The sequence below is a fragment of the Kogia breviceps genome, chromosome 10 (genome assembly GCF_026419965.1).
Source record: "Kogia breviceps isolate mKogBre1 chromosome 10, mKogBre1 haplotype 1, whole genome shotgun sequence".
In the NCBI taxonomy this organism is placed as follows: Eukaryota; Metazoa; Chordata; class Mammalia; order Artiodactyla; family Physeteridae; genus Kogia; species Kogia breviceps.
In genome coordinates, this window is record NC_081319.1 from 66,751,633 (window position 1) to 66,777,457 (window position 25,825).

General features: G+C 35.3%; 1 protein-coding gene across 50 annotated transcripts in view; it reads right to left on the minus strand.

Annotated features, from left to right (window-relative positions):
• MLIP (muscular LMNA interacting protein) overlaps positions 1-25,825 on the minus strand; it is a 269,496-nt gene that overhangs the window by 66,075 nt on the left and 177,596 nt on the right. For all 50 annotated transcript variants that reach the window (XR_010835034.1, XR_010835031.1, XR_010835033.1 and 47 more), the window contains 2 exons: positions 16,994-17,038; positions 5,820-5,948 (listed from right to left, as the gene is read on the minus strand). Coding sequence is in view for 44 of the 50 variants with exons in the window: in XM_067005978.1 (XP_066862079.1) it covers positions 5,820-5,948; positions 16,994-17,038 (174 nt within the window). In the remaining 6 variants the exon portion in view is untranslated. The remainder of the gene's footprint in view (positions 1-5,819; positions 5,949-16,993; positions 17,039-25,825) is intronic.

A 25,825-nucleotide genomic window follows, 5' to 3' on the forward strand; every position in this document is an offset into this window, starting at 1 on the left:
CTATCAAACATTAGGAAAGAGCTAATGCCTATCCTTCTCAAACTCTTCCAAAATACAGCAGAGGGAGGAACACTCCCAAGCTCATTCTACGAGACCACCATCACCCTGATACCAAAACCAGATGCAGATGTCACAAAGAAAACTACAGGCCAATATCACTGATGAACATAGATGTAAAAGTCCTCAACAGAATACTAGCAAACAGAATCCAACAGCACATTAAAAGGATCATACACCCTGATCAAGTGGGCTTTTTCTCAAGAATGCAAGGACTTTTCAATATACTCAGATCAATCAATGGAATAAACCATATTAACAAATTGAAGGAGAAGAATCATATGATCATCTCAATAGATGCAGAAAAAGCTTTCTACAAAATTCAACACCCATTTATGATAAAACTCCTCCAGAAAGTAGGCATAGAGGGAGCTTATATCAATATAATTAAGGCTGTATATTGACGTATGTGACAAACTCACAGCCAACATCGTTCTCAATGGTGAAAACCTGAAGCCATTTCCTCTAAGATCAGGAACAAGACAAGGTTGTCCATTCTCACCACTATTATTCAACATAGTTTTGGAAGTTTTAGCCACAGCAATCAGAAAAGAAAAAGAAATAAATGGAATACAAATCAGAAAAGAAGAAGTAAAGCTGTCACTGTTTGCAGATGACATAATAATATACATAGAGAATTCTAAAGATGTCACAAGAAAACTGCTAGAGCTAATCAATGAATTTGGCAAAGTAGAAGGGTACAAAATTTATGCACAGATATCTCTTGCATTCCTATACACTAATGATGAAAAATCTGAAAGAGAAATTAAGGAAAACTCCCGTTTATCATTGCAACAAAAAGAATAAAAAACCTAGGAATAAACCTACCTAAGGAGAAAAAAGACCTGTATGCAGAAAACTATGAGACACTGATGAAATAAATTAAAGATGATACAAACAGATGGAGAGATATACCATGTTTTTGGATGGGAAGAATCAACATTGTGAAAATGACTATACTACTCACAGCAATCTACAGATTCAATGCAATCCCTATCAAACTACCAATGGCATTTTTCACAGAAGTAGAACAAAAAATTTTACAATTTGTATGGAAACACAAAAGACCTCAAATAGACAAAGCAATGTTGAGAAAGTGAAACAGAGCTGGAAGAATCAGGCTCCCTGACTTCAGACTATACTACAAAGCTATAGTAATGAAGACAGTATGGTACTGGCACAAAAACAGAATATAGATCAATGGAAAAGGATAGAAATCCCAGAGATAAGCCCATGAACATATGGTCACCTTATCTTTGATAAAAGATGCAAGAATACAAAGTGGAGAAAAGATAGCCTCTTTAATAAGTGGTGCTGGGAAAACTGGACAGCTACATGTAAAAGAAAGAAATTACAACACTCCTTAACACCATACATGAAAATAAACTCAAAATGGATTAAAGACCTAAATGTAAGGCCACACACTATAAAACTCTTAGAGGAAAACATAGGGAGAACACTCTATGACAAATCACAGCAAGATCCTTTTTGACCCATCTCCTAGAGAAATGGAAATAAAAACAAAAATAAACAAATGGACCTAACGAAACTCAAATGCTTTTGCACAGCAAAGGAAACCATAAACAAAACAGACAACCCTCAGAATGGGAGAAAATATTTGCAAATGAAACAACTGACAAAGGATTAATCTCCAAAATTCCAAGTAGGTCATGCTACTCAATATATTGCTACTCAATATCAAAAAAACAAACAACCCAATCCAAAAATGGGCAGAAGATCTAAATAGACATTTCTCCAAAGAAGATATACAGATTGCCAACAAATACATGAAAGGATGCTCTACATCACTAATCATTAAAGAAAGGCAAATCAAAACTACAGTGAGGCATCAATTCACACCAGTCAGAATGGCCATCATCAAAAAATCTACAAACAGTAAATTCTGGAGAGGGTACGGAGAAAAGGGAACCGTCTTGCACTGTTGGTGGGAATGTAAATTGATACAGCCACTATGGAGAACAGTATGGAGGTTCCTCAAAAAACTAAAAATAGAACTACCATATGACCCAGCAATCCCACTACTGGGCGTATACCCTGAGAAAACCATAAGTCAAAAGGAGTCATGTACCACAATGTTCATTGCAGCTCTATTTACAATAGCCAGGACATGGCAGCAACCTAAGTGTCCATCAACAGATGAATGGTTAAAGAAGATGTGGTATATGTATACAATGGAATATTACTCAGCCATAAAAGGAAATGAAATTGAGTTATTTGTAGTGAGGTGGATGGACCTGGAGTCTGTCATATAGAGTGAAGTAAGTCAGAAAGAGAAAAACAAATACTGCATGCTAACACATATTATGGAATCTAAAAAAAAAAAAAAACCACATGGTTCTGATGAACCTAGGATCAGGACAGGAATAAAGACACAGACGTAGAGAATGAACTTGAGGACATCAGGAGGGGCAAGTGTAAGCTGGGATGAAGTGAGAAAGTGGTATGGACTTTTATATACTACCAAATGTAAAGTAGACAGCTAGTGGGAAGCAGCTGCATAGCACAGGGAGATCAGCTCAGTGTTTTGTGACCACCTAGAGTGGTGGGATAGGGAGGGTGGGAGGGAGATGCAAGAGAGAGGAGTTATGAAGATATACGTATATGTATAGCTGATTCACTTTTTTATAAAGCAGAAACTAAGACACCATTGTAAAGCAATTATACTCTAGTAAAGGTGTTAAATTTTAAAAAAATAGAATGATGCTTCCCAGCCTATGCCATTTTTATGTAAAAGTAGTTGATTAATAAGTTTCAATTACTTGATTAAGCATTTGGTTTCAAACTTTGCTTTTAGTACTCAGGGGCTATCTCCAGGCATCTTTTCAGTTCATTTTAAGTTCAAAAGTCTGCCTGATTGTACCTTCTTATGCTACAGTAAATACATTTTTGTCTGGTCTCATCATCTTTGGTGTGTAACATTTTGTAACAGAAAGTTTTGAAATCATATTTTATGGCAGTGAAGCTGCTAGGGAAAATTCATGGATTTAACAATCCTATCCAACATCTCCTGTCATGTGGGACTGTCCCCAGGACAGGGCAGATCAGTGAATGTGAGCTGTTTAAGTTTGGCTCAACTGTCAGCCTAAAGAATTTTCCATTACATGGGTGGGTGGTGAGATCAACTGAGTTTGGAACCATTCAATTTATTCTGTGGCTGCAGCAGAAGAGAATGCAACAGCTACCAGAACTGAATTTGAGTTAAGTTCTGATGAAGTAGCCATGCTGAGATCATAAATTGTTATTACTCAATTCATCATTTAAGGAGCTTTCATTTATGCTTGTGAACTGTCTTTTGTATCTGCCTCCATTGTAGATTCTGGCCACAATGAAGTGGTGGTTATAGCTCCATGTAGAGACCAGTTGATAGTGTATGCAGTTTCCCAGTTTCCTAGTATATTCATTATTCCTCTCCTGCAAGGTAAATAAATAAGACCAGGGAAGGTCTGGAATTCACTTTTAAGTGCTCTGCTAGATTTCTTTCAATTCTGACAGTCTGCTGACACAAAAGTTGTGATATACACAAGAATAAACTGATAGAAAGAAAATATAAATAAGTCTATGAGCCACCAAAATACTTGGAAAAGAACTCAAATTTTCTACAAATTATCTGAAAATACATAGGTTTATGATGTACATAAACAGAGTTTTAAACTTGCTATATAGTCAGGAAAAGCTATGAAAAGAACTGGCAACTCCTTTTAATGAAAAGAATGTCCTACACCTGAAAATGGAGTTTATCGTTCCAGAGGACAGTGAATTGTGATAAATTATAGGTAGATTAACTTGACATTCTACAAAGAATCTTGTTTAAGGTAAAATGCATAAATTTAAAATTATGCTAATACAAAAGAACAAAATTTTTATTTTACAGCATTAGATCATATTTGAAGAATATGTTGCACGGATAATATGTGAAATTTATTTTAACTGTTAGCACTTTTGTCATATAACACTAGATTACTTTTATAAATTTTTATAATAATCCCATACTGTCTAAAATGTCACATTAAGCCTCTAAAATATCAGTGTCATATAAGCAATAGATATCTAATGAATATTTTCATTGATGATGGAAATATGCTTTCCAAACAGGAATTTCCATTTCTTTTATGCGCAGATTTAGTGAACACACCTTATATATCAATAAGATTTCCCTATTTAATTTAATTAATTGAGGCTCCATTTTATTCTATAAAATGAGAATAATTGCCTCTAATTATCATTTTCAATGATATTAGTGTCTCCTAAAAATGTTTAACTTATTGAAATCCTATCAGTCTTCACAAAGCATATATAAATAAGCAGAAAATATCATCTCCATTTTATAAATAAAAACTGTAGCTATGCATGAGAAAGTATTTATAATGAACTTTTTCAAGGCATTTAGCCTCCTTACAGTTCTTAGATTTTAAAAAACCCAGATTTTAGAATTTGAAGGATCCTTAAAAAGTACCTCTTCTGAATGCCTCATTTTATGCATTAAGATGCAAACTGAGCGAGATGAAATACCTTGCTCAGTGTCATAGAGCTAGTATAATACGAGATGAGATATTTCTTTCTTTCTTTTTAGTGTTTTTTAAAATTATTTATTTATTTGTTTATTGCGGTATGCGGGCCTCTCACTGTTGTGGCCTCTCCCGTTGCGGAGCGCAGGCTCCGGACGCGCAGGCTCAGCGGCCATGGCTCACGGGCCCAGCCGCTCCGCGGCATGTGGGATCTTCCCGGACCGGGGCACAAACCCGTGTCGCCTGCATTAGCAGGCGGACTCTCAACCACTGCACCACCAGGGAAGCCCGAGATATTTCTTATGTTTCACAAATATGACCGTAATTTCTATTTTCAAGAATATTGTTAGTTATCATTTTCAAACTGAACTTTAAAAAGAGTATAGCACCTTACGTTCTTTTGCAAGTCTATTCTATTATAGATTACCAAATGTGGTGGTGATCTTGCATATCCTGGTTGTATCCACAAAGATTTCTGGATTGCTTGCATTGCTGAAGCATATAATAATGTTTGAGATATAAAATATATAACCCATGTCTCTTTGTTGCATTTGAAGAAGACAAATAAAGATGTAAGGTTTTCCTTTGAGATAATTTATGAAATTTTATATTGCATAAATGTGTATTTTCATGTTTTTCCTGAATATCTTATAAAGCACCATCAACAACCTTCCATTATACCTTCTTCAACATATAGGATATAAAAGGGGAAGATAGTATACCTTTTTTGCACATAAACCAAAAAAACAATGATGCCTTAAAATAACTTAAGCCCTTATTCCCTATCTAGTAACACTCAATCTAGCGTATCACATCATCTCTATTATGTTGATATGAATCCAAACAATAGATCTTCTGTCAAATGTACTAATATACCAAACCTAAAGCATTGCATTGCTTCAGAAGGAAGGAGGATTTTAGCAATAAGAATTCCACAACTATATGACTCATTTAATCAGTGACTCCATGATGTCTTTATAGGAAGTAATATCTTGGTCCCCCAAACAATACCAGCACTAGGTAGAAAAATTTTAGGAAAAAGCATTTAAATACTTCAAAATATCATCCTGAAAATACTTAAGAATTGTTTTATTATGTAAAAAATAGATCTTTTTTATTACTAAGGATATTCTAATCACAAACATTTTCTTGCACTCATCATATTCATAGAGGCATCTCTATATTTTGTACAGTTATTTATCCAAATATCAAAGACTTTCTCATATGCACACTCACCTGCTCAGAAAAGAAGTCACTGTGCTCTTCCAGGTATTTACTGAAAGGGTTGGGTTCATAGACTTCCTCCTCTTTTTTCAGTAATATTTTGGATTTTATAGGTACAGGGCGAATTACTCCAGGCTTCGTCTTCATGAATATCAATTTTTTTAAAATAAAGGAAAAAATACTATTATAATGAATACATATGTATATTAAGTCATTCATATGATCTCACAGCAATTTTTTTTATTTTAAAATAATTTTATAAATACATAAAAACAGCTAGAAATCAAATGATTTTTAACTAATGTAACTAGTTTTAGTTACCTGTTACAGCACAATCAACTCATTAAGATCTACTATTATGATGTTCAAAATGCAAAAACATCTTCATTTTTCTAGTCAAACATGTTCCTATATCCTTGCCAGCGTATACAGTCAATAAATATTTCATTTGACAAATATTTATTGAGAGCATCCTCGGTGCCAGGCAGCATACTCATTTGGGGCATGATAGGATAGACGAATCTAGTACAATCCAACAAGCCCAAAACAATTTTCTTTTTCTGGAAACCCTAAAATCCCAGAAGCCATGTTCAGACTGTGTATGATGAAACAAAGGGTGGCTTTCTGACACATAGGGGCTGGGGGCTGGGTAGCAAACAGATGTTCTCTTCCATAAATATGGAACACTGCTTTAAACTGCTCTGCGGCCACGCTGGGAGACTGAAATTATAACACGTGGATTTGGGAGCTATAGGAAAGACTTAATCTGCCATAAAAGCCGATCTGATGAGATCAAGAAAAATACAGCAAAGTGTATGGAGAAGAGACACACTTGAGGGCTTTCCAGAATTGAATTCCAAAACATTCCTGGGACCCAGCTGAATTTCTTCTCTGAGGCTCCCTAAGATTTTCCTTTTCTTTTACACAAAATTCCCTTTTATTTTTCCAACTCAGTTTGACTTCTATAACTTGCAATCAAAAGAATTTGAGTGAATAGACCAGTCATTTCAGATTCGTGAATTTGCACCCAATGTCAGTCTGATGAGAGAGAGAGAGAGGAATCTAGTTTGGGGCAATTTCAAAATGATGTTTCACAAACACCAACATCTTGTTACACTGTAAAATGTCACAAAATGATTGATAAGTTTACAAAAAAATCCCAAACAAGAATTCAGTAAAAAATTGTGATGCTTTTTCTGTTTGAGCATTTTGCTGTAATCATTCTTCTCCAGCCCATTTCCTTTCAGAAAATAGTAAATTAGTTCTCCTCAGTCTGTGCTGATGCTCTCGAGTTAAGCCTTAAGGGAGGACATCTATCTCTCTGCCCTATAAGCCACATTTATGTTTTGAGTCTTGAATAAATGCCACTCTGCAATACTTTTTTTCAACCCATATTTTCCCAGATGGCTTTCATATCTATGCCAACTGGGGGAATAAAGATTGAGAAAAATCTCTATCTTCCCCAGGCATGGAAATATCTCCCACTTAGGAAACTCTGATTTCTCTCCAGGGGAAAAGATGAGCAAGGAACAACCAATTATGCATGAAGTCACACAGTTGAGTATACATATGAGAGTAATATCCTCCAATGAACTCAGCACGAGAACAAAGCTCAAGCAGCTGTTGATTTCTACAGCTACCTGTCATAGGGGACAGCTGATACCTGGGTCATGATCCGAAACTGTCCAGATTTCCTGTCTCTCTTTTCCACGTGACTTCCTGTTTCATTTCTCCTTCCTGCTGCTTCTACTCCTGTACCTTCTCTCCTGCTCCTTTGGGAAGCAGGAAACCAGTACAACTCCGGTACTCAGGGCTTACCAGGTTCTAAAACCAACATGGAAGTTTAGAAACTAAGTTTGGCGGCACCAGCAAAAAGATAAAAGCAGAGGGAAGAAATCTGACCAGAAGAACTTGATATGCTGTAAGAATCCCCCTGCCAGAGAAACTTGATGCCCTGGTTCCTGCATTGCTAGCAGGTGGATGTTTTGGGTCATCCTGACCTGGAAATTTCCACTCAGATTATCTCTCTTGGGATCATCCTCCTCCAAGGTGAATCCAGAAAAGACAGTCCTCTGGTTGGCTGGATATCAAGTAGTTTTAATATCAGAATCAGTTACTGACGCTTCATGCTTATTTCTCTACCAGGTTTGATGCTTTTTGTTGCTGTGAATTTCCTCGATTTGACAGTTGTCTGGCAATTGAACAAGGATTCTTTCCCTATTTCCTCTATTTCCCCCTGCGCTTTTCTTGGTCTCTGTGTTCCTAGGCTTTGGTCTACCTGAAATCTCTGAATTTTCCTCCTTCTACTTTGCTTATTTGGTCTCAGTACAGTTGCCCCAATTCTTCCATTATATTCCTTACATCTTTCCTTAGTCCTGTTTTTTCTTCCACACCATAACTTGCTGTCACTTACCAGCCAGCATTTAATGGACAGGAAAGCCAACTCCAGGCAAAGGAAGACTAAATATAGTTTGCCTTTGACATTGTTCACACTTCCTGCCCTATAACCTTTAACCATACCCTCCATACCTAACTGTGTCTCGGCCTTTGGTCAAATTGAAACTCAAACCTTGTTGGCCCAATTCTGAGCCTCAGGTACTCTCCATAAACCATGGTACACTGATCAATCCTGTTTATGGCAGCCTCTGAACCTTGTTCATACCATTCCACATGCTTTGAAACCAGCCTCAAAACACTTGAGGATTCATTGAAGATAATGACGTCATCATTATCCCATAGACCCAGATTCCATATCTTACAGGAACTACATTCAATATTTTAAATTGATTATCTCATCAATTCCATATCAACAACCCTGTGAGAGACTTAGAATCAGTCACATGCCAAAGCCATGCAGTTAATATGTGAACAAGTCAAGGTTTAATCCAGGTCTAGTCATAAACCAAGGATTTTAATTACTCTGATGCCTACTCCAGAGACAGAGACAGGGAAAGAAACAGCATAGAGAGAAACTTAACATGATTTTTAAACACCCACCTCTCTATAATGTCCTCTGGCCAATCACCAACAAAGTCCTAGTATTTTTATGTTTTTGATTCCTTCTAAATACATTGCTTCTGTTTTATTTCCACTGCCAATTGCCACATTCATGACTTAGGCCATGGTTAACTCATTACATGTCATTTTACTTTTCTTTTCAATAGTCTTAGTAAATCCAGTTTTTCTTACCTTAAGCAGGGCGCAAACACTACATTCAGCCTCCTAAAGGATTCTGTAGTTTGCACAACCAGACATCAAAATGTATACTGATATTTCTCTGGACTTGGTATAAAATCCAGTCCCAAGAAGCAGCATGATATTGGTGGGGGGAAAGTATAAGGACGTAGATTTTGATTTTTGCAATCGTGTTAATAGACTGTATGACCTTGGAAAAAAGCCATTCAACCTGTCTGGACTGTCTACTAAAGGATCCTAATCCTCCTGCATGATTAGGTCCTTTAATAATGAATAATGGCACATTTGATTATTTACATTCCTGCCGCCTCAAGAACCACACCACACAGAGTTATTGCATAAGCCTTAGAACAGACTGTCCTTTATCAATTCCTAATCTATGCTGCAACCTTGCTCATAGCCACCTGGTATCTTCAGACTCCAAGTAGACTGGGCCTCTAATTCTGGTAAACCTAATTTGCTAAGTCTGCATCCAAACAAAAACAAAGGAAATTAGATTAACAAGTGAGAAGACTCCAAAAAGGTGAGCTATTCTAAGATGATCATTGCCAGCAATATAACAACTAAACTAACCTGAGGAGGCCCTTCCTTCATTTTTTAGCTGCTAAAGAATCGACAGATCCAGCTAGACTCGTGAGTGATACAAACAAATGTCATTCTGACAATGCCAGGGAAAGCAACACCATAATTTTCGTTCCAGCCTACGTGGAGAAATAAAAACAGGTAATGACTCCCATAGCCAGCAAAAAGAGCACAGAAAGAACAACGAGAAGGTTCTCCAAATAGCAAATTTCAATGTATTGTGATGAACCTCCTGATAATTGATTTACACTGGATGTAAGACTTTCCCCCCCTCTTTTGGAGCTATATTTGGAAAAAAAAAAAAGGTTAATCTTTCATTCTTGCTAGTAAAATATTTCCCCCACCTTCATAAAAAAAGCATTATCATTGCAGAGAAGGGTAGGCAGATGTTTTATTTTTAACTGGAACCAGAATATTGTGATTCTGTTATCGTGTTTTAAAATCTGAGAACCTCATTAGAGCCAGGGGTACATATGGGCTTTTAGTGGATGGGGAGTGTGCCTGTTTATATTCTTCTTGACACAATTCCAAGAGTGCTAGATCCCAACAATCATGGACAACTCTCCTCTCCATTGGCTTTGATGAGAAGAGTAGTTCGCCCAATACCGATAAAGTCTTTTTTTTAAAACTGAAGTATAGTTGATTTACAATGTTGTGCTATTTTCAGGTGTAAAGCAAAGTGATTCAGTTATATATATACACATATATGTATATATGTATTCTTGACATTTTTGAAGTGCCTTAAAGGCAAAGCAACCATTGTCTTGGAGCTCTGAAACATCCCTCTATCAGACCATCTATCAGATGCTCTCTGCAGGCATTCTGCCAAGTGAGACCTATTCTATGTCAGGAACTGCAGTGTCCACCCAGATGAATAAGACATAACCCTTGTACTCAGAGGGCTCACAATTCAGGTGAGTTAAACACAGAGCAATCACTGAGTAAATCAAGCCATGCCACAGGACTCCAGTCAAAGCACTCTAATGACTCATCCTCTCACTTAGAGTAAAAACCCAACCCCTTACAATGCCTGCAGGGTGATGCCTACGAGGCTCCATATGACCTAATCTTTCACCCCCCAACCAGCTTCTCCCTTTCCGATCTTGTCTCCTGCTACTGCCCCTCTCTCTCCCTCACTCTCCACTCTGGCACACACTGTGTTCCCTACTCTGGGAGTTTGAACTTGCTCGTTGTTTTGTCTGGAACTCTCTTCTCCCTTTCCAGGACTCTCTCTTTCAATTCTTCAAGTCTCTGCTCAAATGCCACATTATTAGCAGACAGGTTTCCCCTAATGACCCATATAAAATATCAATCCCCACCTCCTCTTACTCACCCTATTTTTTTCCATAGTACGTAACACAATCTGAGCTCAGTTTATGTTTATTTTCTTCCTTCCTCCACTAGAATGTATTTAAGATCTGTGAGGCCAGAGATCATTGTTTTGTTCACTGTTATCACTCCACAACCTAGAACTGTGCTGGGAACCTAATAGATGCTAAATAGACATTTGAAGGATGAATAAACTAATTGACAGGCAGAAGTTCAATATGCTGGCTATGATCCAGTATGGGTCTCCCCTTATTTTTCCTGGACTGACGTTTTGATTACAGTATAACCAGGAAGAAGGAACTTCACAAGATTAAAGATCTACATGCGTTTCACCCCCGGGGACCAGAAGAATGAATGTGAGTTGGTGAGTTCCACCCTCAGAGATAAGAAAGGTAGAAAGCCGAAGTTATCATCTCCGATGATACAGGAAGTTAAGACCAGGGACCAGAAGCCACATCTTTAAGGACTTTGCAAGATTTTAACTCTCTCTATTTTTTAAAAATCATTTCTTTTTCCCCCTGTTTGATTGCAGTGGTAAGCAATAAGTCTTAACATGGAAGAAAATGATATCATCTTCTTTGGAGAATTCAAGAGTGGGTGGAACTTGGGAGATCACATCTAACTCTATTATTAGTCTTAAGGGAGAAAAAGTTCAAGAGATACAGTATGTGGAGTCTCGGGGCCTGGGGGCAGGTTTTAATGGACACTTATCCTTGAATATTGCTACTGGGGCACTGTGAAAATAGATATTGTTTCTGTCCTTTGGAACTTATAATCATAATTCTATGACAAGTGGTACTGCTTCTGGCTGGAGATCAAAGTTGAAAATTAACTGCCAACACTGACATAGAGAATCCATTATATGGATAATGCCTTCTTAGAACCACGTCTTTCATAAATTAACTCCAACTAGTGGACTGGTGTTTTTAATTGCCTTTGACTGATGGAGTAAGCTCTGGAGTCATGTGATAAGAAAAGAAAAGAAGTAAAGAATAGGATCCCAGTTTTCAAGGGTTTATTTCTATCTTTTTGAAGAAATAAGACGTGTAAAAAAAGAAAAAAACAGCAAGAAAGTAATAAAACACATCATATAGAAAATTCTGTGAGTCTAGCTAATTTGATGGGTCCAAGGAATTTGTGAAAGTACTTTCACTGCTTCTTTCAGCCATTTGCTTCTGTCTTGTCTATATTCTCCAGTGTTATTTTTTTTTTCTTTAGAATTTCTGTGGCGTCAAGCTCAGAGAAACTCAAAAACATTCTCCTAGTCAAGACTGTTGACAAAAGCAGTATTTTCTAAATTATTTAGCTGATTCACTCACAATTAATAAAAATTTATTAACTCTAATTCTTTTTTTAAAAAAATATTAAATGCTTGAAGCAAATACTTAAGCTTTTTTTTTCCACTCAAAGAAACATCTCAAATTTCAAAACAGTATAGTACAGAGTAAAGCTTCCAAGATTAGGGAGGAGGGGGCAGACAGTTTTTAATACCACCCATTAGCTGTGGGACTGTTGACACATGGTAGATATCTAGACTTTGGGGTTTTTTCCATCAGAATAATGGAAATAACAATTAATGCCATACTAACTCACAATGTGATTGTGTGAATCTAATGAGATCATATGCGTGACAGAAATTTGTAAAGAAAAACTATCATAAAAGGAACTTGAAAAGAAAAAAAAAAAAAACAAAAAACCTTTCCTTTCTCCTGATTTTGCACTTATAATACAGAGTATTGATACCAAATGATCTAGACTACTCAGGAAAATACTTATCTGATGAGCTTTTTCCAAAAATATATTTTATAATTACTATGATAGCTGTATTAAAATAAACATATGCAGGATTTCGATAATTATAAACCACAGCTCACAGCTCCAAAACTATTTTTTGGAATGTACACAACACAGATTGGCCAGTTTGAAAAATTTCAACAATTAAAAGAAAATAGCATGATTCAGACCTGAAGAGGCATACATGATAAACACTGTAACACTTGAGCATGTAGTGTCAAGGAAAATTAGTCAAGGACAAACCACCTTCAAGTTTGAAGAAGACATTATTAGTTCTATGCAAAAGCTTTCAGGGCTGCATTTTCTGAACAACAGAGATCTCAAGGGCCCTTAGAAAGATCAGTCATGCACCACTAAAACAGGACACATCACTTGGCTTTCAGAACTGGGAACAAAGTATCTGCAAGGTTAAGCGCCTCTTCTGTACGGTGTTCCAGTAAGCTCCATTTTGCTTTTACCTATATATAACCATGTGGTTTATTTTTTAAATCTATTGTTTTGTACTCTCTAGATTCAGTATTCCATCTTGGGCAACAATGAGCATTTTGTAAGGGCATGAAATTTCAAAAGCAAAAGCCAAATGTCTCCTAAACCAGGTTCCCTTACCTATTGCCAAGGAAGACCAGTGCTTACCCTTCTTAAAAGCCCAACCTGTTTTCCTACCCAGAGAAAAGAGACCCCACCAGCCTCTGTTAATATTATGATGAGTCAGCTCAGGAATTAGGAAAGGTTTGTGAAGGTTCAGCCTAGATCCGGGATCTTCCTTTCCTTTTGTTCCCTTTCTGATGCCAGGGGATGCACTATCCACAACTGTGAAGCCTCAGGACCCTAACTGATCCTACTCAGCCCCTTCTCTTCAGAAAGTGATCACATGGGCCTGGTGGAAGTCACTCTTCCACAGAGGCCCTATTTCCCAACTCTTTCATCAGCATTTTTTATTCCCCTTGAATTATCTAAAATCAGTAATGATTCCTTTTGAAAGTCACACGGAACAAAGATGACCACGAACACCTTGATCTTAGTTGATCTACTCAAACTCTGTGACCCTCTGTTTCTTTATCTGTAAAAAATGGCCACTCATTTTATCTCAGAGATAATATTTCAGAGACTTTCAGAGTCTCCCCACCCCATATGTACAGAGCTACATTGGCAACTTCACATTTTATGATATGTGAGCCTTACAATAACGCCTGCAGATTGACAGGTTAGTTGTCCCAACCTCCATTTTCTAGATGTGTATTTAAAACATCCTCATCTCTAAGTCCCTCCTACTTTTGATATACTGCGTTACTATTTAATAGAAGAAGAGAAACTGAGGCACAAAATGGTGAACTCGTTTCATAAGGACCCCCAAAACACTTCTCTCTGAGCCTAATACTACATAATTTGGTTTTCAGAGTAAAGAGTGGAAATATTTTAAGAGTAAGGGGCAAGGTCATATTTCTTGTTTTCCTTCCAGTGTTTAATGGGTACAGTTGCAATGTAAACAAGCAAATAGCTAAGCCACGTGAAGAAGAAAGAATATGAAAAAACAGTATATTCTTAAAAAGCCAAAACTCAAAAACAAAATGGTTTCTGTATTAAGCTTGTGCTATCATAGCAAGTCAACATTTATTTTCACTTCAATTTATTACATTTCTCCCCTAAAATAGGAGTCAAATGATTTTAATTACTTATTTTATGCAAAACATACAATATTTACTTACATAATTTAACTATAATCTATCATGTGTTCTCCAAAATTTTGTTTTTATGTGCTATACACATGTACACACACATATAAACAAAAAGCAATATGTATATGTGTGTGTGCTATCAGAATTACTTTTTATATGGCATCTATATGTATAGTATGTTATAAACACACACACATACTGTGTGTGTGTATATATACATATTTGTTTTTCAAAGGCATTCTTATTTAATGAAATTACTCAGAACTTAACCCTGAAGAGAGTTTATGATGGCAAATATTGGAAATCCATTCATAAAAATATAATTCATTCATAAATTACAATGCTTAAGAGTGAAAATATTACAAATCCTTAAAAAAGCAAATCCATATAGCATCCCTTGCATGCAATTACTTCTACTCTATTATATATTCACAGAATGTAAATACAGTGTTAATATCATAAAGTAGAAGTCAGTGATTGAATTGAATAATTACATCCATCCAAGAGATGTTCTTTTTGTGTGTGATAGCCTGCTTGATAATAATCCCTTCACAAACCTAGCTAGATCTCAAGTGAATTTTGTGATTAAAACTTAATTTAAAACTTGGTAAGAAATTCCTTGAACTCTCTAGAGAAAAGGTCTAAAGTAAATGCAAAAAAATTATCATCAAAGTCAGTCAAAGCAACGCTTCGTATTTTTCTCAGAACACAAACATCAAATTCATAGAATTATTTGATTGGCCAAAAATGTTCACTTATTACATTTACAATGGGTCATTTATACTATGTCTTAATTTATGAAATCATTATATATATTTGCTTCTTTGAAATAGTTTATTAAAATATTAAGTCAAGAACTGATATTTATCTATATATATCTGTATATGTCAGTCTGATAATATATATACACACACACATTCAACATCTAAAATCTGTTGTATCTATGTTGAGTATACAAAATATTTCTTAATTTTCACACATTACTCTCAAGAAACAAGTACATATATCATTATTTTAAATATTAAAATCGTTGTAACAATAGTTCCACATCTAAAGTGAGAAACTGTTCAACTTCATAATGTTATTGTACCTCTTGTTTCCATGGAACTCCTTTGCTCCCCTGAGCTAGTAACCATGGACTCACTGACTTAGAGAGGCTTGGACAGAGTGTAATTGAATGGTCTTGTTGTTCATTTAGAAGATTGAAGCCCAGTCTCCCAGATTCTTGACTTCTCCACTGTCAGCCCAGGAGTTAGCGTCAGAGAAGGAAGTAAAAGATGGGTCTCCTGGCCCTGTTCCAGCATTCTTTCAACTATCCTATGCTGCTGGCCACTATTCTAAATCAACTGACACTAAAATAACACTTCACACACACACACATGCACACACACACAAATACAACCCATATACACATTGCATGTATAAACACCAACATACCTAAGCCATTTGCTTCAATCGTGCTATTTTAAGAGTCAAACTACACTTTTTATGATTTTCCAGCACTACTAATAAAAATATCATTGTCATTTTGGCAAGATAATGACAAGATGACTTGCTGGCTATGGATGTAGGACACAGAAATAATTGCTTAAAATGGGGGGAAAAATCAGTATTAAACTGATTTTGTCTTCTTAATGTCTCACAGTGTTTTACTAGATATTTTCATTTATTTTTACTGAAGGAGTTTACAATTATAACCAATAAAAATTAAAAGATAATAAAGAAAATATTTAGTAATATCTAGGTAACATATCATGGTTCCAATTTGCTCATCACTGTAACAATAATACAAAACACTATTAGAAAAAGCAATTTTCCTACTTAATCAGATTTTTATCTATAAATAACAGATTCTAGAGACTACATCTGTGTTGTCCTACACAGTAGCCACCATCCCCCTTGTTGGGCCCTTGAAATGTGACTAGCCTGAATTGAGGTATGCTATAAATGTAAAATACATAGCAGATTTCAAAGACTTTACCCCCAAAAAAAGAATGTAAAATAATCTCAATTTTAAACTGATTATATGTTGAAATGATAATATGTATATAAATAAAATGTATTATTGAAATTAACATGACCTGTTTCTTTTCACTTTTTAACATGGCTCTTAGAAAATTTTAAATTACAAATGTGGCTTGTATTTGAGGTTCACACTATATTTCTATTGTTCATCCCTGGTCTAGACCATCCACATGCTAATCTTCCTGTCTGAAATGTCTCATTTCCTCAAGTCCAGAACCTACTCTACATGATCAAAGGCACCTTGTCCTTGAACCCTTTTCTGATCTCTCCCATCCGGAAGTGAGTCCTTGCCTCTAACCTCCATGGGCATCTTCCTTCTGACCTTGCCCATTCTATCCTAACACCACTACTAGGATGCAAGTTACTGGAAAATAAGTTCTATATATGTTTCTATGTATGTCTGTGACTTGCAAGACAACTACATGGAGCTTTAGTAAAGCATCAGTGAACTTTCACTAGACAAGTAAGAAAATAAACTTATATACAGTCATTTTGTTCTCAGTTCACATTTGTTCAGATAAAGCTGTCTTAAAAGATCAGAATTTTCTAAAGTACCAGGTCTATGTCTAGTAAGAGGATACGTACCAGCTGACTCTCAGATACTGTAGAAGATGGTGAGGCGAGGTTTGCCTGCAAAATTATAAACGTAGTGTTTATTTAGTGAAATTCATAATTTAGTAAGATTATATATCTATGTCTTTAAGTATTCTGAAGTTTTTTATTGCTAAAATAATACATACCCCTTGTAGAATTTTGACAGGTATTAAGTAAAGAAAAAATATCATTATGCCACCAAAAAATGATTTTTTTTTACACTTTTGGTACATCGCCTTACAATATTTCTCCTACACATTTTTATTCAGCTCACATAATAGTAAATATGATGTTTTCTATGTTGCTTTTCCTTAGCATCTTAACACAGTACTAGTGTAAGACATCAAAAATTCTTCAAGGTGATGTAATATGTCATGCTCTGTATACTCCATATTTTACTCAAACTTAGCAACATTGTTAACTACTTATATTTATGTACAGCAAAATGAAACAAATAACAGATTTTTTCATTAAATTACTCATATTAGAAAATAAAGTTTTCATGAAAAAAAGTTTTTAATTGTTTTCAATTACAGAGGAGGCTAATATTGTTTCATCATCCTTGGCTCCTGAATTTCACTCCTTTCTTCTGGATTTAGTTTCCTTCTTGTTGAAGTAAACGCTCTGGTAGTTTTTTCAGAACTTCCTGTCTTGGGCTTTGTCTGAAAATGTTTTTATTTTATTCTCATCCTGAATGAGAGTTTACTTGGACATAGAATTCTGAGGTAGTAGTTATTATTTCCCAGCATTTTGAGGACTGCCCACTTGCTCTGACTTCTGTTACTGCTGTCAATGTAAACTTCATAACTTGGATCATCTGTCTTCACGTTTGCTTAGCATTTAAGATTTTTCTCCATGACATTCTGTAATTCCACTATGATGTGTCTGAGGATGGACTTCTTTTTATGTATCCTTTTGGGGGGCTTGGTGTAGTCCTTCATTCTGAGAATACATATCTTTCTTCATTTCCAGAAAATCCTCCAGGAATTACTTCAAATATTGCCTCTCTCCCATTATATCTAATCTCTTCTTTGGAGCTTTGATTAAATATATGTTGGGTCTTCTGAATCCATCCTCCATTTCTATAAAATTCCCTGTCATATTTTTTATCTCTTTATGTTGCATTCGGCAGAGTTTCCACATATAAGCCTGACGGTTGACACATTTTTCTTCAACAGTATATTAATACATTTAACATGGCCATTGAATTTTATATTTTAATGACATTATTTTTAACTTCTAGAAGTTCAATTTGGTTCTTTATCAAATCTTCTTTATGGTATCTGTAATTCCTTTTAACTATTTCAACATTTTATTATATTTATAAATTCATTACAGATTTTTCTATAATCTCTCTTGGCTAAATCCCCTGTTTCTTGTATCTGCTGACTCTCCTTCATGTCTCTGCCCCGTGATGTTCTTTACTCATTTGATGGCTTTTTAGTTTTGATTTTGAGCTCCTCTTCAGTCAGGGTAATTTCAGTGATGATTTCTGTAGGTATCTGAGAAACCCTGGGTTGGGAAACCATGCCTACAATACATCTCACGTTTGCCCTAATGGGGGCCCCAGGTATTTCACTGATTCTGGACCAGTTTCCATTTTATTTCATCACCCTCGTATTCCTGAACTTACAGGGTGGCAGGTCCCCACATCTTCAACTTTCACAGGTTTAGGACTCATTTTCTCATGGATGACTATCTTACCACCCAAGAGTGTAGATTAAAGATGGTGGGAGAATTTATGTCTATTTCTATCATGCTTCTTGGCCGTGTGGCCTTCTAGGCTCCTGGAGGCACACAAAGGATTCATCCACAGCTCTGACTCATTATACAGTGAAAATTAAACTCTAAGCTCCTGGCTCCTGTCACCTGGGTTATGACATATCTGTGTTCCCCCAGAGCTTAAGTTTCTTCTTAACTTTCCCACCTGGAGCTCTCTCTTCATTTCTGACACTCACAGTTCCTCTTTCTTTCTTGTAGATTGAGTTACATATATATTTTTTAATAGTTATGTTTTCTCAAGCTTTTCTGCCCTTAAATGGGAGACCAGGCTTCCCCATCAGGGAATTGGTCAACATACAGATGCACAATCATAAATATACTAGGCTGACACATGATAAAGTTGTGTTCCTACACTATCTCTACTCTTTTTGAAATTGCAAATATTTTCGGGGTTATGACAGATGTGTCAATATTGCTTTTACTCTCTGAGAAGTGAATGATAACTGAAAACTGAAAGCTGAGTGGTTCCTATGGTATTGCCAAGTACGTAAGAGTGTGAATCACCAAACATAACGACCAGGAGCCTGCTGTCCTTCTCACAATGTGTCCAACATGGTTTGTTTTTGATTTTTTGACTCATGACATTCTTCACCAGGAAGGTCACTGTTCACTGCCATCCCTGCTTGCTCTACAGCAGCAGTATGTCCTGGCTAATTGCTCCCCACCTCTAATTGCTGTGGAACAGGTTACCGTGCACTGAGGTTCATGGTTATTCTGTGCTGCAGAAAATTACCCTTCAGAATGCCTATCCCAGTGATTTTTCAATTCACCTAGGGTTTCATTTTTTTAACCTCATAATGTAATATGAGTAATAATGATTTCTTCTAATTTCTTAGGATCTTTTCCTTTTGGTTAATTCTTCATTATTGCAGTAATGAGAGAATTCTCTATGAATTCCCTAAGTTAAATGACTTCTATGAAATATGCGGAACTGAATGTTTCTTGACAGGAACAAAATATAGTTATATTTTTATCTCAATAATTATAGGAAAAAAGAAGTCACACACTAAAAATAAAGTATTTGCACAATTTAACTATATTACTAACATTTTTCAGTACTTTGTGTTAAATAATACCAAACTCTCATAGGGAAAAAAGAGAAAGTGCTCAGGCAAACACATTAATTAAATTAGGGAAAAACACAAATATCTTAGTATCCAGTCTCCAGAAGTCCCCAAAATTTCTTCACTGTGAATTATGACATAACAATAAGGTGATTTAGACATCCCCAGTACATTTTTATTTCATCTAATATAATGGACTTCATATCACTATTATGAGAAACTATTCCCAGAGAAAAAAACAGAATTAAATTTGAACCTCAGGGTGGAGTTAATATTTATAAAGCTACTGCAGATCCTTTATCAAAGAAAAAGAATATTGGCTTATGTGTATCATCACAAATGTAACCAGATGCTTTCAACTAACCCAGTTGTGTAAAACCCTTTGAGAAGCTTCCCTCTGCTTGCCCAATACACGTTAATGTTTATTAAATTCTGTAGCTATAGTTATGTTATCAATATTGCAGCAATGATTTTTGAAAAGTAAAGAAAGATTGTCTGGTGAGCTGAGATTGGAATGGTGAGTAGCAAGAGAAGGCTACTCTATTTTTAAAACTGCCAATTGGTCAACTAAACTAAGGAAGAGAAGCAACATGAGGTACTTAAAAATAAACTTGAAATTGGACTTGAACAGCACTGATGTTTTTAGTCATTTGTTCTATCCACGTTAATACTAACCATGAAGAACGTTAGAGATGAGTATAAGAATGACTCTTGTGAAACAAGATCCCATAACCTATATTCTACAGTCTTTGACTTCATTTTAATTACAAAAGAAAAAAAAAGTGAGAGGAAGATAGAGTAGGAGGATTTTAACCAGCATATCACCGTTAACAAAACTTTAAAACAGAGCAGTCAAAAAATTGGAAGAGTCAAAATTTCGTATTTCAAAGAAAACCTATTAAAGTGGTAGGTTATATGCAAACTGAAAGAGTTAAGACTAAGGAAAGAAATGAAGATTTGAGATCCACTGAAAAATAAATTGCTACACAAAGCCACCACTTAGGCCAAGCCCACTTTGGAGAAACCATTTTCCTCTTTCAAAGACCTCATGCCAGAGGCACGTAAAGTATATCCAAACTCCTCAGTCATTGTCTAGAGTTGCTTTTCCTTGCAATCTGCAGCTTTTCCCATTCTCAACTCATGGGTGTCAGGCATCACACTAGCAGACATCCTTTTGGGAGATTGGGACAAAATCAAATTGTATCAAGTAAAAAGTATTGAACAGTTACTTTTCCTTCTATCCTATGCACTTCTACTTTGGGCAATATTTTTTTTTTCCCCTTTCAGCAGTCATGTCCCTCCTCCCTGAATATAACATCCAATTCAATAGGATTAAAATGTTTCTCTTTGACCTTTTCCCTGTTGACTTTATTTATTTATTTTTTCCCTGTTGACTTTAATTGTCCTGAGTTTTCTTAAGGCTCAAAGAACTCTAATTAGTGATAATGTGTTAATTGAATTATTTTAGTTCTCCCAGATAAGACTGATCTACAGATAAGCAAAAAGGAAAAACTTAAAATATTAACAGAGCCCCTAATAATGCCTGAGTTGCTGAGCTTGGCATTGAGGAAATATAAAATTATAAGATGATAAGATACTGTCTTACCCTTAAGCTAGAGAGCATTCCTGTTATTTGTACATAAGGCACTACTCAAAAGATTGAATCCAAAAGAAGATGGGGTACATATATACAATCGCCTATTACTCAGCCATAGAAAAGAATGAAATAATGCCATTTGCAGCAACATGTATGGACCTAGAGATTATCATACCAAGCAAAGTAAGTCAGAAAGAGAAAGACAAATACCATATGATATCTCTTATAAGTGGAATCTAAAATATGACTCAAATGTACATATCTACAAAACAGACACACAGACATAGAGAACAGACTTGCAATTGCCAAGGGGGAGGAGAAGTGGGGAAGGAAAGGATTGGGAGTCGGGGATTAGCAGATGCAAACTACTCTATATAGAATGGATAAACAACAAGGTCCTACTGCATAGCACAGGGAATTATTCAATAGCCTTTGATAAGCCAACATGGAAAATAATATGAAAAAGAATCTATATATGTATAACTGACTCCCTTTTCTGTACAGCAGAAATGAACACAACATTGTAAATCAACTACACTTCAATAGAATTTTAAAAAGTTGAATCCAATGGTGAGCATGGTAGGCACCAAAGACAGAGATATATGTATGAGGCATCATATTTTTCTTGCTTCATACTGTTTATTCTACTTGTAGACCTTACCGTATATGAATATCTCACTAAGAGCTATATTATGAGTTAGTGATATGTCCCCAAAAGGTCTAAATATAAAAAGTAGAGTTGAAAGTATTTTAAAAGTTTGACTCAGTAATTTAGGAAATGATGATTCCGTGTTGTTTTGAACATAATTGGTAGGCAGAATAAAAGGGCATAGTGACCAGCGACAGTCACATTTTACATGTGCAAATGAGGAATAAAAAATCAGATCAAGGGAAGTGTGGCTGAAATATGGCGCCTTCATTTTTGGTGTCATCTAAAATGATTATGAGAAGGACCCAAGGCATAAAGGATGTCTCATTAAATCATTTCTCTTCTTCTGCATTTAGCTCAGCCTATATAATTACCTTCCTTTCCCTCCTCATTCCCTCTCACACATGCATACCTTGGAAACATTTCTGAACAGTGGAAAAAAGAAAAAAAGGAAAGAAAGACAGAAAGAAGAATGATCAGTAGAGTGGAATTTCATGCTTAAATTATTCATAACTCATCAAATCTCTGGTCACAACCTATAGAAGCAGATTTGGATACATGTCTGGATTTAAGTAGATTGGATTTGTCACCTCTTACTCTTAAGATCTATGGCTGCATTAGGGCACATTGCCTCTGAAACACTCCAGCATAGCAACGTTTCCAAGCATAGCAACCAGGGGACTGTGTGAGGTGGCTTAATTGGAGAAGATCACCTTTATTTGAACATCTGTATATATAGAGGGAAATATTCTTAATAAAGTTTGACACATTTTTAATATTTTGTGATATTTTGAAAGCAATATGTTTCCACTCTAATGATATTTTTCTGTCCCTCAAGCTCATTAAAATGAGATTTTCCCTCTATGCCATATCATATTCAATAAAGCTGTCTTTGTTATTTCTCTGGCACTTAAAAGTAACTTCTTAAATGTAGAGAGTTTATTAAATAAGTTGTCATCAATAGAATGTGACTCCAAATGACAGTTTTTTTGATAAATTAGTAATAGGTCCACATACTTGCCTTATTTTCTGAGGTTGCTCTTTATTAAGAAAGCATACTGTGGTTTTGAATTACATGAGTGAAATGAATTTATACTGGTAGTGGTTAATGAAAAATAATAAACATTTACAAAGGCAAGTGTAATGCAAAGAAAAAAAAATAACATTCCCCTCCAAAGATGATAGAGTGAAAACAGAATGAAATAGAAACTTAATTAGAAAATTCATTCCATTACATAGAGGGAAGGAAACTCTTTAAAAATGAGTGCCATGAGAAAAAATCACTTGTAGTTTAACTGATAAATTATGAGTTAATTTACCTGTAAGCAAATAATTTAAAACATTAGAAATATATTAAATATTATCATCTTAGAAGTTGTCACCAAATATGAAATTATTCATTCAAAGTTTAAGCTGGAGTTTACTGGGGATGAAGAATTAATTTAAATCCAGAATATGAATACTAATGGATAAAATATTTAAGGAAGACTAGTTATTTCCAGCCCCTGTTGGTACATGCAAATAACAACAACAGGGGCTTTGACATGAGGAAGACCTAGATTGGACTTTGCCTTCTCTGTGACTTTGTTTCCTCCTCCATAAAATGGAGATTTGAAATAATCATACCCACTTCATAGGACTGGTATAAGGTTAAATGAGATAGTTAAAACTGATTTGCAAGGTAAGAACTCAAAACACTAATTATTATGATTATTGAATTTGGCATCTGTTAAAAACAATCAAGTGAAATACGAATGATAAATTAATCAATCCCACAGGTGCCCTGTGGAGATCAGGACCACTCAACGTGTTTGTTGGCCTTATTTAAATTCTATGCACTTAAGCGAACCTCAATTAAATTACTTTAAATGCAATTCAAGTACACGATGAATTGAAGAAAAACCTGGACTTTAATTAATCTAAGTTGAAGGTCCTTTACTGTATCTGGCTCATCCTAAAAAACAGACTATGTGAAATGTAACAATATGTGCAATCAAGATTAAGAAAAGAAAATGAATTGTTTTACATGGATTTTTTTTTTTTTTTTTGAGGAAGGAAAGTCAGCTTTTTATCAAAGTCCCCTAAAGAGGAATTAGTCATATAATTTCTCATTATTTAATTAAACCACTCTCATCATCCCAGGAAAATTGGAAATCCAGTGGACATACTGACACATTGAAAACTAGCAACTTTGTACATTTGTTTTAACATCAGCCAGTGCTCTGGCTAGCTCTCCTCCAATTTCTGCAAGATTGTTCTTTCCTATTTTGTTTACTGTCCCCCACATATGGTATGCTTCAGAAATGGGGACCTTGCTGCTCTATTCATCCCTCACACCCCAGTGACTCCACGTGAGTACTGGGGAACGGCAAACACTCAAATATTTGTCAAAACAGTGGAAAATTGAATAATAAAGCTAGGAACTGACTACACTTTCTACTCATCACAATTCACAGACTATATACTATACTTTTAAAGAGTCCCCAGAAATAGGGATTTTGAGTGGACTGTGCTAAGAGGCTGAGGCCATCCTCAAGTGTAACAAAACTTTTTTTTCTTGGTTCTAATTTAAGTCTTCCCTTTTTTTTCTCTGTGGTGCAGACATTGGTAAACTGCATGATCCCTGCTTTAGAATAGAATCTAAAAAGCTCTACAAAGGCAGTGATACACCAAGTCCCAGCAGGTGAATAATGTGAAGATGCCTACTTTCTTCAAAGTTTTGAAGAGAGGTGGTAGAATATTGAAATGTTACAGTTTGTAGGATTCTCAGATTTGCTTTTGAGTTTCCATGAGAGAGGAAGGGAGAAAAGTGCAAAGATTAATTAATTAATTAAGGGAAAACTATTCAAGTTGCACTTAATATGAGGCATTTGTAGCTCTGCTAATATGAATGTTAGAATTTCTAGAAAAATATATTACAGTGTTGGGGGGAGAGATAAATTAGGAGGTTGGGATTAACATATATTTACGCACTACTATATATAAGATAGATTATCAACAAGGACCTACTGCATAGTACAGGGAACTCTACTCAATACTCTGTAATAACCTACATGGGAAAAGAATCTGGAAAAGAATAGATATATGTATAACTAAATCATTTTGTTGTATGCCAGAAACTAACACATCATAAATCAGCTACACTCCAATATAAAATAAAATTTTTAATAAAAAATAATTTAAAAAATAAAAAATGTTTTTAAGAAAGAAAATATTACAGTATCATTCTTTTTTAAAAATCAGGACATAGTGTATTCAAGGTCGATTTTTGACGTATGATTAAGGGTTATAGCTAAGGTACACTTTTGTTCTAAAATTTCATTTTTCTCCTCAAAAAAACTGTATCAGACATCACTTAGTAAATGTAATAACTGAAGCCAAATATTTACAAGTGTGACTTCTCTGATGGCACCAAAAGTTGGTTTTCCCATTCCACCATGAAATCATCCCATCTAATCTTTCAAAAGACATGGACATATTTGAGGTGTCACAAACAACAATTCAAATGTTATTTTGTAAGAGAAATTAAAAAAACAAAGCTTTTCCAAGAAACCAAATTTAATCAAAGTCAAGAATCTTATCTGAATTAGAGTTTATATTTGTTTGAGGCTATATTAAATCTATTTGATGATTCAGTGTTAACTTTGAATGACTCAAATGCTCTCACAAAGTTTGGGGCAAATGTTAATCTCCTTAATCAAGTCGGATAACTGACAGAAGAACAATTTGAC